The 15,358-nt window shown below is 42.8% G+C and overlaps 1 protein-coding gene across 2 annotated transcripts in view; it reads left to right on the forward strand.

Moving 5' to 3' along the window:
- afap1 (actin filament associated protein 1) overlaps nucleotides 1-15,358 on the forward strand; it is a 218,449-nt gene that overhangs the window by 180,861 nt on the left and 22,230 nt on the right. For both annotated transcript variants that reach the window (XM_078213248.1, XM_078213258.1), the window contains exons 11-12: nucleotides 7,280-7,425; nucleotides 9,002-9,119. In XM_078213248.1, coding sequence (XP_078069374.1) covers nucleotides 7,280-7,425; nucleotides 9,002-9,119 — 264 coding nt within the window. The remainder of the gene's footprint in view (nucleotides 1-7,279; nucleotides 7,426-9,001; nucleotides 9,120-15,358) is intronic.

Genomic DNA, 15,358 nt, shown 5'->3' on the forward strand with positions numbered 1-15,358 from the left:
AGCGATTCTTCAGGATTGTCCTAGAGCCTCCAGGAATTAAAGATTTATCTGCAGGACATGGTATGAATAATCCGAGAGATAAAACCTCTTGGAATATGTCAAACCAGAGTTAGCAACCCAACCAGTGAGGAATATGTACATTGGATAACAAGTAGTAATATCATTTTCTGTTGCTGAACAGAGGGTAGAAGTTTGTGAAGTAATAAATGTGGAGTCCAAGAAAGTGGACTTTGCATAATGGAAAGAAAAGGTCAGTGGCTAATGAGATACAAATTTCTCATGAGTATCAAAGGAAAAGAAAGAACGTGTATTTAAATTCCATCTTTCACAAACTTGTGATTCCTCAAAGCGTTTTGTAGCTTCATTTAGAAACTCATTGACATTGAATTCAGGGCCAGGAGCTTCATTAACACTCAGGGTGGAATTCCCCCCCCGGGTTCCACTGACATGTTCAATGGCAGGCAGGGGATGAATTTGGCAGGAGTGCAAAAATTGGTTTCACATCGGCATGAATTTTCCACGGTGTATTCCACTGGTGCCTGCCATGGCGGATTGGAAAACTCATTGGGTGCGTTTCTCCAGTCTCCCAGCCACGTTTTTCAGCAGCGGGAGGCAGCATACCAGTCGCTGGTGGCAGGATTCTCTGGTCCCTCCGCTATCAATGGGATTGCTCATTGATTCTGCTCCACGTTGCCGGAAACACATGGTGGAGATGCACTGCTGGTGGGACCAGAGAATCCCGCTGGCGTGAAAGGTCAGAGAATTCAGACCATTGGAGGCCGACATGAAATTGATTTGCATCCCACTAATGGATGCAGATGAAGGTCTGACTGGAATCTTCTACCCACGCCCAATTCTCCGCCACACCAGTGGGAGAACAAGCTGATCCAAAACACGTCTGCAATAATGTGGCATGCAGATGTCGGGACTCACCTGAACAATATCTGGGGCAGCATCTGGAGTTCATATTGGAGGCTGCCAGCAACCCTAGACTCCAGAACACCTCAGCAGTGGGTGAGGGCTACATCTGCAAGTGTATCTTCCAGATTCAGTGTTATCGTGGAGGTCCATCTACCAGCTTCAGAATGTTCTGAAGATCCATCTTCTTTCTTCAACAGTGACTCAGTGACATTTTCACCTTTTGAATAAGGATATGATGGTGGACTACATGCCATCATATCTGCCTCACCACTGAATACCCAGCACAAAACACCCAGTTGCAAAATTAATGAGGTAGTGCTGGAAAATGTAGTCTGGTTTCCCCACAGGCCTCCAGAGTGGGAAACACCCCATGTCCCCACACCCACCATGGGATCGAAGCCAGAATCTGCCTGGCAGGTTCTGAGGTGGTAGGGAGTGTAAAATGGCATGAATGGAATTCCCTCCAGGAAAAAGCACTTAAGAGCCTGTTCTGCCCAGCCTCAATTTTTAGGCTGGTGGGCACCCGATGACTGTGGGTGGGAAACTGAAAAGGTTCACACCCCTCAATCCCAAGTGTGAATGGGGCACCCTTCCCTCAGACCAGGGAGCTTTGGTTCCCCCCCCAGCATATTCCCCCTGACACCAAGATCACCAATCTCCCAGGGCATCCTCTTCCCCAGACCCCTGGTACTTACCTGAAGTGCGGTCCTGAGACTTTAGTCTCAGGCATGGAGCTGCAGTATCTCTTTTGGACACTGCAGCGCTGTGTCTGGATGGGCTGGAAAGCTGTCAGCCAATCTGATTGGCCGACAACTCTCCAACATGGCACTGCCATCCAAATATGGATGGACATCCCGTCTGCTGCCAATTGAAGCTCAGTTGAGCATGAAGTGGCAGCGGGCCTTTTGGAGTTGGCGGGGATGCTTTGCCCATCTACTCTCAGGATGACGATTGCCAAGTGCCCACCATCCTCGTCCCAGATGGGGGAATTCTGCCCTCAGTGTCCACTGATCCTGGATCAGGAACTCTCACATATCATTTTGCCAATTCAAATTTAGCTAAACGTTTTAACACATTGCACATAATTTGTTTAGTTTCTTCGATAGTGGCCCATATGAATACCAAAATGTTAAACTGTACCACAGAGATCAAACATAATGTGAATAGGTCCTTCTTTATTCACAACAACTGAAATATATTTACTTTACAATGTGTGCGTGCAGGATTGTAGTTGGAGACTGAAGTGAATTAAGCAATATATCATATGCCATGCTTTCTTTGGCATATTGGCATATGGTTATAGAGCTAAACAAAATTTCTGGAATGGACCTCCATAATGCTTTCACAAGGATATAGTAGTATTTATAATAAATGGCTGCTGTTTTCAAGGCTTTCTGTAGGTAATTCTTACAAAGGTCCCTATGCTAAGAACAAAGTTGGACAATTAACAAAAATGTTCTAAAAGTTAACAAATAATCAAAGCATGCAAACACCTAACCCTTAATGATCATACAGCTTGAAAAATGAATTATAAGCAGTGGGATTTTGAGCCCATGTTAGTGACATGTATGCAAAATCTCATGAGAATCGGGAAGCACGATTTTCACCAGCAAGATCGCGTTTCCCGATTTTCCATGCCCCCTCGCCAATGATGTAATGAGGTTCCGCCCAAAAAGTGAGAGACCCTCATTGTAATACATTTAAATATATCTTATTATTAAAGAGCTCCCCCCCCCCTCCCCCGCAAATGATCCCCTTCACTTAATATTCATATATAAGGTGGGATTTTCTAGTCCCGCCTGCTGCTGGGATTTTCCGGTCCTGCTGAAAGTCATTGGACTTTTGGCTGGCTCCCTGTATCCCCCGTGGCAGATGTGGGTCCTGCCAAGGCAGGGCTTGAAAGGCCCCATGATGAAATTTAAAGTACCTCCAGTTTTTCCAGTATCTTGTGGGGAGAGACTGGAGTTCATGCACAAGGACAGTTATAATGAAATTATTTTGAAGCATTGTAAAGAGCAGTAATAAATATCCCTAAAAGAAGACTGAGATTCAAGAGGTACTTCTGTTTAAAGGAGGCCGGGACTGCAGTGAAGCCCAGATTGTGTGCTCAAATCCAGCAGCTGGGATTGACTAAGCTGAAATCTTGGATAGATAATTGGGAAAGTCTGTTGTGTTGCAATAGTTCTTCAATCTGTGTCAAGGAACAGAAAGTAGATATGTGACTAACTACAAAATACCCAATCTGAGGGACTGGTCATCGTGGGATCTTTTGAGCTCACCTCAAGGACAGTGAAAAGAGTTAATTTGCCAACTCCTATGATTTCCTGTAACAGGGGAGATTGGAAAGCTGATCAGGAAGCGGGTAATAAGAATTAGCTAGTGAAACAACTTAGATTGTTGTTAAAGGTCAGTTTACTCCTTGGCCTTTCAACTAGAGAATGCAGCATTGTTTCAGAACCAAAGAATAAAATCAAAATGTGGATAACGCTGTAAGTATTTTCAAAGAAAAACAATTTTATTCCTGCCATCTTCAAGATATTGTCCCTTAAATCCAAGGGCTACAAATGCAATTGCAACTGATGTACATTCACTGACAGAACGTGCTCAATTCTGTTGAGCAAAACTGTGTCTCCCTCTCTTCTGTCAAATTCTCATACAACTCCCAAGATTCTCCTGGATGCCAAAACAATTATTTATGTTTATTTTCATAATAAATGTCTCCTCAACCTCCTCTTTACCCTCCCTAACTCCTCCGCCTTCTCCTCTTCACCTTCCTGTCAGTTTCCATGCAGCCAAGTTCTACCTCCCTGCCTTTTCCTTGTTCTCTCAAGGTTGTCCATCTGACATCAAGTCATATACAAGTCAACATTTCTTCAGCTACTGGATACCTGGCAGACCAAAGCCCTCACTTTTAGTACCCTTACTAAACTCGATTCCACTGATTCAGTTCTCAGGACATTGCTCTTACTGATTTAGACATTACCCTGTTTCAGTCATTTCTTCTAATTCTGATACTATGATTTGGTGTCTGCTCCTTTATTTTGCTTTTACTTTTAACCCCCTGCCCCCCCCCCCCCCCCCCCCCCCCCAACCAACCCCACAATGTAATGTGCTTTCTGACAGCTTTTTCTACATTAAGTGCACTGCAGAAATAAAATTGAAGCCATTGTTTTTGGTCCATGCTCTAAACTCCATTCACTAAATACTCCATCCCCCAACCTGGCAATAGTCTGAGATCAAGACATGTCTGGCTCTGAACGTAGGGGAGAGCTATACGATAAATGGCAGAACCATAAAGGGTGTAGATACGCAGAGGGACCTGGGTGTGCAAGTCCACAGATCCTTGAAGGTGACGTCACAGGTGGAGAAGGTAGTGAATAAGGCATATGGCATGCTTGCCTTTATAGGATGGGGCATAGAGTATAAAAGTTGGGGTCTGATGTTGCAGTTGTATATAATGTTGGTTCGGCCGCATTTGGAATTCTGCGCCCAGTTCTGGTCGCCACACTACCAGAAGGACGTGGAGGCTTTAGAGAGAGTGCAGAGGAGGTTTACCAGGATGTTGCCTGGTATGGAGGGGCTTAGTTATGAGGAGAGATTGGGTAAACTGGGGTTGTTCTCACTGGAAAGATGGAGGATGAGGGGTGACCTAATAGAGGTGCATAAAATTATGAAAGGCATAGATAGGGTGAACGGTGGGAAGCTTTTTCCCAGGTTGGTGGTGACGTTCACGAGGGGTCATAGGTTCAAGGTGAGGGGGGGAGGTTTAACACGGATATCAGAAGGACGTATTTCACACAGAGGGTGGTGGGGGCCTGGAATACGCTGCCGGGCAAGGTGGTGGAGGCGGACACACTGGGAACGTTTAAGACTTATCCAGATAGCCACATGAACGGAATGGGAATGGAGGGATACAAAAGAATGGTCTAGTTTGGACCAGGGAGCGGCGCGGGCTGGAGGGCCGAAGGGCCTGTTCTTGTGCTGTATTGTTCTTTGTTCTTTAACCCTAACCCTAAGCCTAATGCTAACGATAACCCTAGCTCTAACCCGAAGGCCAACCCAACCCTAACCCTAATCCAAATCCTAACCCTGACTCTAACCCTAACCCGAAAACCTAACTTTAACTCTAACCCTAAACCTAATCCTTAACCCTAACCCTAACCCTAACCCTAACTCTAACTCTAACCCTAACCCTAACCTTAAACCGAGCTCTAACTCTAACCCTAATGCTAAACCTAAATCTAACCCTAACGCTAACCCTAACCCTGACTCTAACCCTAACCCGAAAACCTAACTTTAACTCTAACTCTAGCCATAAATCTAACCCTAAACCTAACCCCAACCTTAACTCTAACCCTAACTCAAACCTTAGCTCTAACCCTAATCCTAACTCTAACCCTAATTCTAACCCTTACTCTAACCCTAAGTCTAACTCCAACCCGAAAACCTAACCCAAACCCTAACTCTAACCCTAACCCTAACCCAAAAATTTAACCCTATCTCTAACCCTAAACCGAACACTAACACCAATCCTAACCTGACCCAAACCTAACCCAAACCCAAACCCAAACCCTAAGTCTAACCTTAACTCTAATCTTAACTCTAACCCTCACCATAACTCTAACTCTCACCCTAACCTTAACCCTAATTCTAACCCTAACTCTAAGCCTAACCCGAAGCTCTAACCCTACAGGTATAGGTTTAAGGTGCGAGGGGCAAGGTTTAAATGAGATGTACGGAGCAGATTTTTTACACAGAGAGTAGTGGGTGCCTGGAACTCGTTGCCGGGGGAGGTATTGGAAGCGGATACGGTAGTGACTTTTAAGGGGCATCTTGACAAATACATGAACAGGATGGGAATAGAGGGATATGGTCCCCAGAAGGGTAGGGGGTTTTAGTTCAATCGGGCAGCATAGTCGGTGCAGGCTTGGAGGGCCGTAGGGCCTGTTCCTGTGCTGTAATTTTCTTTGTTCTTTGTTCACAATTTTGGTGTCACATTTAATCCTGAGATGAGTCTCCAGTCTCATAATTGTGCCATCTCTCCGATTGCCTATTTCCAGCTCCTTAACATCACTTGAGTTTGCCCCTGTCTCAGCTTCTCTGTTGCTGAAACCCTCATCCATGCCTTTGTTATGTCTAGACTCGACTATTTCAGTGCATCCCTGGCTGTTTCCCGCATTCTACCCTCTAAACTTGAAGTCATCCAAAACCCTGCTGTTTGTGTCTTAACTTGCACCAAGTCCTGTTCTCCTATCATGCTTGGGCTCACATTGGCTCCTAGTCAAACAATGTCTTGATTTTGAAATTTTTATCCTTGTTTTCCAAACCCTCCATGGCCTTGCCCCTCCCTATCTCCGTAATCTCCTCCAATCCCACAAGCCTCCAAGACACCTGTGCTCCTCCAGCAGTGGCCCCATGTACATTCCCAATCATATTTTTTTGGGGATGTGGACATCATTGGCTGAACCAACATTTATTACCCATCCCTGAGGACATTTAGTAGTCAACCACATTGCTGTGGACCTGGACTCTCATATAAGCCAGAACAGGTAAGGATGACAGATTTGCTTCCCTAAAGGACACAAATGAACCAGATTGGTTTTTATGACAATCATTTCATAGTGATCATTAGACTTTTAATTCCAGTTCATTATTGAATTCAAATTTCACCATCCATGGTGGGATTTGAACCCAGGTCCCCAGAGCATTTTCCTGAGTCTCTGGATTACTTGTCCGTTCCCACAACATACCACAACCTCACAACTTCCCCATTGTTCTACCATTGACGGCTATGCCATCGGTTGCCTAGGCCCCCAGCTCTGGAACTCACTCCCTACAGCACTCTCCTCTCGCTCTCTCTCACTTTCTCACTTTCCTCTCAAAACTATCTGTTTGACGAAGCTTTTTGTCAACTGAACTAATACCTCCTTATGTAGCTCGGTGTCACACTTGGTTTTGTCATACTCCTGTGAAGCACCTTGGGACTTTTCAGTACACTAAAGGCGCAACATAAAAATGTTATTATTGCTGTTTCCATTTGATAGCAATATCTACAAGTTATTGTAGAATTAGATCCATGCAATCAACCCAAGTATCATGTAACTTGTCCTTTGTTTAAAACTTTGAAGTTGTCAATTTACTTAGAATTATTTCTATAGATATGCTACTACAGAAAGTCTGTATACTTTAAAAGCTGCAAATACTAAACAATACTCAAGGTATTAATGAAATGCATTCTCAGATTGATCTATAAATATAGAATTAGAAATGTGTTTTTGTTTGTACAGTATAATGGTTTACACTGATCATGCCTGTATTGATAAGCTACCACTAAGTGTTGAACATTTTATTTCTGCAGACCTCATCAGGAGAGGAGCTGGGAAGATGGCTAGGCATTTTACTATCCGAAACTGGTTCTTCCACAGACCCAGCAGCCTTACACTATGATTACATTGATGTAGAAACAACTTCAAGTGTTATACAGACAGCAAAACAGTGCTTCAAGTAAGAATTTATCTTAGTCATAGAAAATTGACCTTGATAAAATATATAAAGGAACTAGAACAGAGATATTAATTATTTTGTAATTTTGGACATATTTTTTGATACAACTTAATGGGTTCCCGATTTTTCATGACACTGCTGTTGATGGATCTGTTTCAAATATTTGTGTGAATAATGCATTCAATTGCACAAAATGGTGATGGGAGTACGAGGTACTTGTACGAAGCAGCCATGCACTGCTCTATGCTAAGTTCGAGAGAACCCTTGGAGACAGTATAGCAGAGATTTACCAGATTTGTACCAGGGATGAAAGGCTTCAGTTGTGTGAAGAGACAAGAGAAACTGGGATTTTTCTTCTTAGAACAAGTTAACACTGGCGTTTAAAATATTGAGGGGTTTTGACATAGCAAGCTAAGAGAATCTGGCAATGAGTTGGTAATCAGAGGACGCAGATTTAAGACAATTGGCGAAAGAACCAGAAGGGAGATGAGAACTTTTTTGGTAGCAAGTTATCATGATCTGAAATGCATGCCCAAAAGGATGGTTGACCCAGATTCACAAGTAACTTAAATGAGAATTGGATACTTGAAATGGAAAAAGATTGCTGGACTATGGGATAAGAGTGGAACTAATTAAATAGCTGTTACAAAGAGCTGACACCAGCACAATGGGACAACTGGCCTCCTTCACTGCTATGATTCTATAGGAAGAAGTCTCACAACACCAGGTTAAAGTCCAACAGGTTTATTAGGAATCGCGAGTTTTCGGAGCGCTGCTCCTTCATCAGGTGAGTGGACACCTGATGTTTTGAGACTTCTTACTGTGCCCACCCCAGTCTAATGGTGGCATCTCCACATCATGATTCTATAGATATCTCGCAAGCATTGCAATCTATTAGTTACAAATTATTTTGCACAGGCAAGTACAAAACACAATAGCCATTAGCAAAGCAAATAACTGTTTGAATTTAAGACTGAACTGATTAAAACAAATATTATTTAGAATTTTTACTGATTTTAGACTTTGCAGAATGCAGCACACATATAACAAGGAATTAACAAGGTACTGCATGCAGCAAGTATTGTATCAGCTGTGTAAATGTACTATACTTGACAGTGCAATATTACACACTGGAGCAGAAATATACAAGCCATCAGTGTGTAGTCAGATGTTGATTTCCATCAGTGATTCCTCACATAATGAGTTCTCAATTTAACAATATCATTGGGAGTGCGGGCAAGACTCTGTGCAGTAGGGAAATGTGGATTGAGAATTGTCCCAATCTACATTCATCTACTTCCTAGCTCAGTTCACAGAAGCATTGGTAGAACAGTGAAGGAAAGTCACTTATCTTCCTTCTCTGCCATACTTAGTACAATGGATGTCCACCATCAACAGACAAAACATTACTTATCGATACTCAGGGTAAGAGTGATCCCGCAGTGTAAGTGCTGAGTTGCACCTGCCAGCAACTTCTTTGGCTGATTCCAAGGAGCAATCCAAGGAGTATCTTAAAATGACCACTCATATTCATCACAATATTCATCATTGATTATTCTTTGTTTTTCTTTTTTAGTTTATTACACAGACGGTCAATATCTCCAAATAGATATGGTGGCACCATGCCGAATGGATATGCATGTCCTCGTGGAATCTCTCTTCATTATGATGATGTACCTTGCCTAAATGGAACAGTAAGGCATTTGAATAGCAGTCTTTTGTATAAAAATGTCAGTAAGGAATCAGCCCTGTCAGGAGAAATGCATTGACATTGGAAAATGGCAGAAGTTCAATAATGTGGTTACAACTTTGTCCTCTTAGATTCAAGGGATTGTCATTAACCTAGCAGAGCTTAAATAGTTTGGTAGGAAAAAGTCTTGCAATTTGCTTTATGTAAAGATTCAATTTATGTAACTCATCTCCTGACTTACCAAAGTCTTTCAACCATTTACAAGACACAAGTTAGAAGTGTGATGGGATATTCTCCACTTGCCTGGATGAGTGGAGCTCCAACAGCACTCAAGAAACTTGACACCATCCAAGAAAAAAACAGTCTGCTTAATTTCCACACCTTCAACATTCACTCCCTCCACCACCGATGCACAATGGCAGCTGTATGTACCACCTACAAGATGAACCACAGCAACTCACCTAGGCCCCTTCCTAACCTATGACCTCTACTATCCAGAAGAACAAGGGCAACAGAGGCATGGGAAGACAACTACCTGTAAATTCTGCTCCAAGTCTTACACTATTCTGATTTAGAACTATAGTGCAGTTCCTTCACTGTTGCTGGGTCAGAATCTTGGAAATCCCTTCCCATGGGTATAACTACATCACATGGAATGTATAGGTTCAAGAAGGGGACTTACCACCACCTTCTCGAGGGCTATTATGGATGGACAATAAATGATGGCATAATAAACGATACTCACATCTCATGAAAGAATAGAGAAATCCCTGAAAAGTGGATAATTTTTGCAAAGGTTTGACTTCAATCTTAATTTTTAATTTAAAAGAAAATATAGACCTGAACTTTGCTCCCAATTTGGAAGCACAGAATCAATAGAATTCCCGGCTTCATGAACACTCGCGGCCCTTTATAGCTCCTATGCCAATTTAGTGCTAACTTTTGACAACCCATGCTCCCCACCCTCTTCCCTTGCTCTCCCCATGCCAACTCATCCAGTATCGACGATGGGTAGACTTCAGGACTCATGTTGAGAGGAAATTAAGTAAAGTTCTAAGTGTGATGATTCATTCTTTAAAAAAAATTCTGATTTAGAAAAAACATTCAGGACATTTAAATTCGATCAACTTCTTAATCCCAAATCAAAACAAGCATTTGTATTTCACAGCTGCACATCAAAGGATTTAAACACTTGGAGCTGTGAACCAGACAATGAACTGAAATGCACCCCACTGTGCTAATCCTATGTAGTATAATCAGTCATGCAGCACAAATCCTATAATGGTAACCCTCAGGCTTATGTCAACAAACAGAATGAAATTGCAAACACTGATTTTTTTTAACCAGCAGACTGCTTTTTTAAATTTAAAGGCGAGAAGATTTAAATCTCTTGACAGCTTGACAGTTCCAAAGAGCCTTGACAGCTCCCTTGATAACTTTTTTCACTGCTGTCTTGAGAGCTCTAATGAGCTTGATAGTTCCACTGAGTTTATCCACTTTTTATGCACATTCATGTCTCATTTCAACAATCCCAAAGGGCACATACCTCTCCCATAGGTGTTGATGGATTGTTCCAAATGCTACCCTACCTCTTTAAAGGGTATCCTACCACCCCAAAGAACTCCGCTAACTTCAGACTTCCTTTGATAGGTCAAGTTATATTTCAAAAAGCCCACTAGCCAAAATTGGGTCTGATTGAAGGCAGCTACATGTGCACCTGCCTGTGCAAATGAACCATTGACGTGCAAAATAAACTGGCCTCCATTCACCCCTTGTGAAAATGATGGGGTTTGGTTCCAGGTCGGGGCTTCTGGGTTTGTGCCTCTGCAACCATTAAAGCTATAACAGACAGCCTCTCCGCGTGAAAATTCAGGCCATAGTTTGCCACTAATCTCAACAACGAGTTCAGTCATACCATAAACTTTGAGAGCAACATTGGTTAATTATAAATACATGTCAAAACTGCGATAATATGGGCAAATAAGTGAATGTGCTGGAAAGTCCACCACCATTTCGTGATTACAAAGATCAGCAAAATAGTTGGTACAACTATCGAGAGCATGAAAGGTGGCCTTACAGTTGTATATTGTAATCATTATGAACAATTTAGATCCCATAAACTTAATGGCTCTGTGTGAACCATCCAAATTGAATGCCAACCGTGGAGTATTTTAAGCTTCACACTGGTTGATAGTGTCATATAGCTCTTCGGCATTTTATGCTTCAGTTATTCTTGGAGATGGCACAGCAGCATTCAGAATCAACTTTTGACAATGTCTATAAAACTTGGGTGTTGTTAGTACAGTGGTTCTGAGTTATATTTGTTATTTTGTGCTGTGACTTCAGGGAGGAGGAAATATTACTTTGACATTTGTGCAATGAACATTCTTCTCCAGTGCAGTGGTCTTTATACATTCTTAAAAAAACATTATTTGAGTCTGATTAATCTAAATTTAAATATTACCCCAGGATTTTCTTCAGCACTGAATCAAATAGGTTTTAACCATTATGTTTCTGCAAATTAATTCCAACATTGATTGCATAGCTGGAATTGTGCCAAACTTTATTTTGATAATATCATCGAATCATAGAATCCTACAGTGCAGAAGGAGGCCATTTGGCCCATTGAGTCTGCACCAACCACAATCCCACCCAGTCCCTATCCCCATAACCCCATGCATTTACCCAAGCAAATCCTCGTGACACTAGCGGGCAATTTAAATGTTACATTTTATCTCATAATTTAAGGCATGAATAACAAAGAAATAGTTTCATGAATTATACTAATAGGGTATAAGCTGCAGAAACGACATGAGCCTGGTTCTTTATGCACTTAGTACTTTGGCTATATTCATCTTTTCGCCAATTGGTTGATGTTGCATTTAATCTGCATGTTATTGCTTCTAACAGCTGAAGCTTGTTCTGTATTGTATATCACAGGAACCAGAGGTATTCACTACTAACGCTAATACGCTCTGGTATGAGGAGGTTCACGGTGACAGTACTGACCTGTATGACAACGTTCCACCACCAAAACCAATTGCTCGCAAATCGCAACCACTTGGGGTCCAGAGTAGGCTATCCACTGAGAAACTGTCCTCTAAAAATAACAAAACTCATGCTTCTTCACCTCTGTCTTCCACGCGGTCTATGACTAATAAAACTAACACCTCTGCTGCAGAAAAGGGAACAGTCAAAACAACCTCACAGGTACTTCTGTAATCCACCAATTATATGATTACATGTGGAATTCTTATGTTTTTACATCTCCAGAAACAGCTAAGTGTCCCTTTTCCAGGTAGAGTAAGTATTAACCACCCTACTTTTTAAATAGGCATTTTCAGCTTGATTGCATTGTTAGCGGCACTAAAAACTTTGGAGGTAAATTTCAGAGAAACTTCTTTTGTTTGTTCATCATAACGTGGACAAAGGAACTGAGGGATCCCTGGAAATACAGGATAAAGGGCAATTATACTGGTCATCTGGTAGTTACATGACTCTTCTACTGAATTTACAGCAGACAAGCAGGAGGTCTCCTCAATCTCCCCATCAATTAGCATTTTAGATGTTAAGAAAATGGTTTGCTATAGCATTTACCCTCATTTTAAAGTTTTATAGAACTTTAGAAGCTCTTTCAGGAACTGGCAATTCATATCGTTCCAACGTCATTGCTCTTGGGATTTTATGGTTCAGTTTCCAGAATGAAGCAACTACTTTGAATAATCTCTAGTTACACGGTATGTTGCCATATGCCTTTTTGTGAATTGGAAACTGATTCAATTTGTTACAGAAATCTATTCTGAAGTAGAAGTAAAGCAAAGATAGCCATCTGCTGGATTTCTAGCAACACTACACCAATGTCTGGCATTTGTTCACCAACCACCTACAACAAAGGTTTTCTGTCAACTGTAGGAAGACATAAATCGCAGGGATGTTGTCCTTTTTAAGACTTTCATGCAATGTATGTCATTATTAGTTGTACAATCTCTCCCCACCCACTTTGCTTTATATGAGGTCTTACTCTGGGTCACTGGCTCAATTCTTTTTCTTTCATTATCAGCAGCAGTTTTTTCTCTGACTCCCACATTGGAAGAAGTGTGTGTTGATGTTTATGGCCTCCATTGAGCAGGAACAAAGTGGTGACACTCTGAAAATCATGGGGTTAAACCTAATGTCCTGTTTCCACTCACAGGCACCTACTACTATTTTGTCTGGAGTCTTCAGACGGACAGAGTGGGTACCCATTTATTTTAAGCTGGAGCCTGTTTATAATACACAATTTTTGGCCCTATAATGGACATAGAACCCTAAAACAGTTTGGAGGTGCCGATGGATGGAGCATATGCTGTGTACACTCTGCCCATTGGTATGGATGTAGAACAGCCTAACCAGCAAACCTTAAAGGCTGCCTGCCAATGGTGACATCATTCCCACTGACTCCAAGTTGGAGCATGGAAATACAACTTGGAAGTTAAACCATCCAGGCCATATGCTCTGGGAGACCTGACTACTTGCCTACTCAGGGCCCGCACCCCTGATTCCCATCTTGAGTTAAAATGGTCCCTTTCCTGGTGGAAATGTCATTTATGGGAAAGTCCAAATGCCACATTTTATTCATGGACATTAGCATTCATGACACTTGAAAAGAATATCCTATCCAGTATCTGCATATAATATGTTCTGATGATAGGTGGCCATTTGGCTGTTATCAGAGTCTAAAGCAGATGGCAGAATGTGGAAGATTGACACATCATGGTGGCTGCATCTAGCACAATGCTGTCAAAGGACAACCTCCCAGGAAGAGGAAAAACATCATCTGGTGCTGCAGATATATCATTCCCCATGACTGGATATTGTGACAATATTTAACAGTGAAATTTCTGAGTCAGGCACCATATGACTGCATGTCTTCATGTAGTCATAACTGTGTGGAATTTTCCCAAAACTGACTAAGGGTATTGGTTCTGGTGAGAAAAATGATGTATTTCTCTCCAGAGAAAACGACACGTTTCTTTCCAGACCTTATCACGCGCCACCATAAAAAAGCAGGTAGACGTGTGTCACGTTGTTGAGTCAGGGGCAGGGCCTCAAAACAGCAGCAAAGCCTGGCTGCACTGAGATCGGGCGCTATGTTTAAAGATCAGAACAAACAATGACCTCACCCCCAGCCCACCACGTAGGTCTTAGAGCCTCCTCCACTGCCTCAGCATTCCTCCCCCGAGTTGACCGGAGCCGGACCCAGCCACCCTTCCCCCTGAACATCAGACCCTTTCGCCCCAACCCCCCCTACCCACACACTCAATGCTGGCATCCACCCACTCCCTAAATGGCCATTGCCGGCACCCCCAGTTCCCATGTCTGCTCCCACCTACCACCACAAATTAATGGATCTTCCCCTGTCCCCCGCGTGAGACTTCCACTGGAATCCGCCCTGGCACAGGTTGGCACTGCCAAGTTGGCATGATTCTAACCTGGCAGTGCCAGACTGTGCCGGGCCAGTGCCAGGCAGTATCTGTCTCCCCTGGGGTCTTTACTCGCTTTTACCCTGGGGGGATCCGTATGATAGGTCCACGACTGGGTGAACCTGCTCTAAACTGCGCTGATGTGACGTCACGTTGGCACGGTATGAATATACGGCAGGGAGTCAATATCTGATGGGGGGGATTTTTAATTATGTTTAAATATATTAAAATGAAAGTAAATTATGTTTATGCCCATTATGGGCGTGAACCTGATTACGTCACCGGTGAGGGGTGGCGAAAATCAGAAGTCACAATCTCGCTGGCGAGATCCGCGACTTCCGGGGTTTCACCAAATCCTGAGCCCCCGCCGCCATTCCCGCAGGCGGCGAGCGTGGGCTCAATATCGGTCCCCAAGTGTCATTTTGGGTGAGAAAACCAAATGTCAGTGCCATCTGGTCATTAGGAGGCCAGCATCTCTGACATAGACCTTTACACATATTGGGAAATGCTGAACGTGACTCTGTGCCATCAGCTACTGAACACTCCTGCAAGACGCAGAAGGTAGAATCTGACTCGGGATTATATCAGTGTCACCCCATAGAAACGGGTTCATAGCTGCAACATGTCCCAGGCTATCGTCAAATTGCCATGTGTGACAGCCTCCAGCCTTTGTGTGAAAGTGTTCACTGTAAATTGCTTCATCTGGCCCTGATGCAGCCAGTTTTACATCAGTCTGGCCGATCAGAAAGATTGCAGTGAGCAGAGAGTGAACTGATGAGGA

Source organism: Mustelus asterias, chromosome 1 (genome assembly GCF_964213995.1).
Source record: "Mustelus asterias chromosome 1, sMusAst1.hap1.1, whole genome shotgun sequence".
In the NCBI taxonomy this organism is placed as follows: Eukaryota; Metazoa; Chordata; class Chondrichthyes; order Carcharhiniformes; family Triakidae; genus Mustelus; species Mustelus asterias.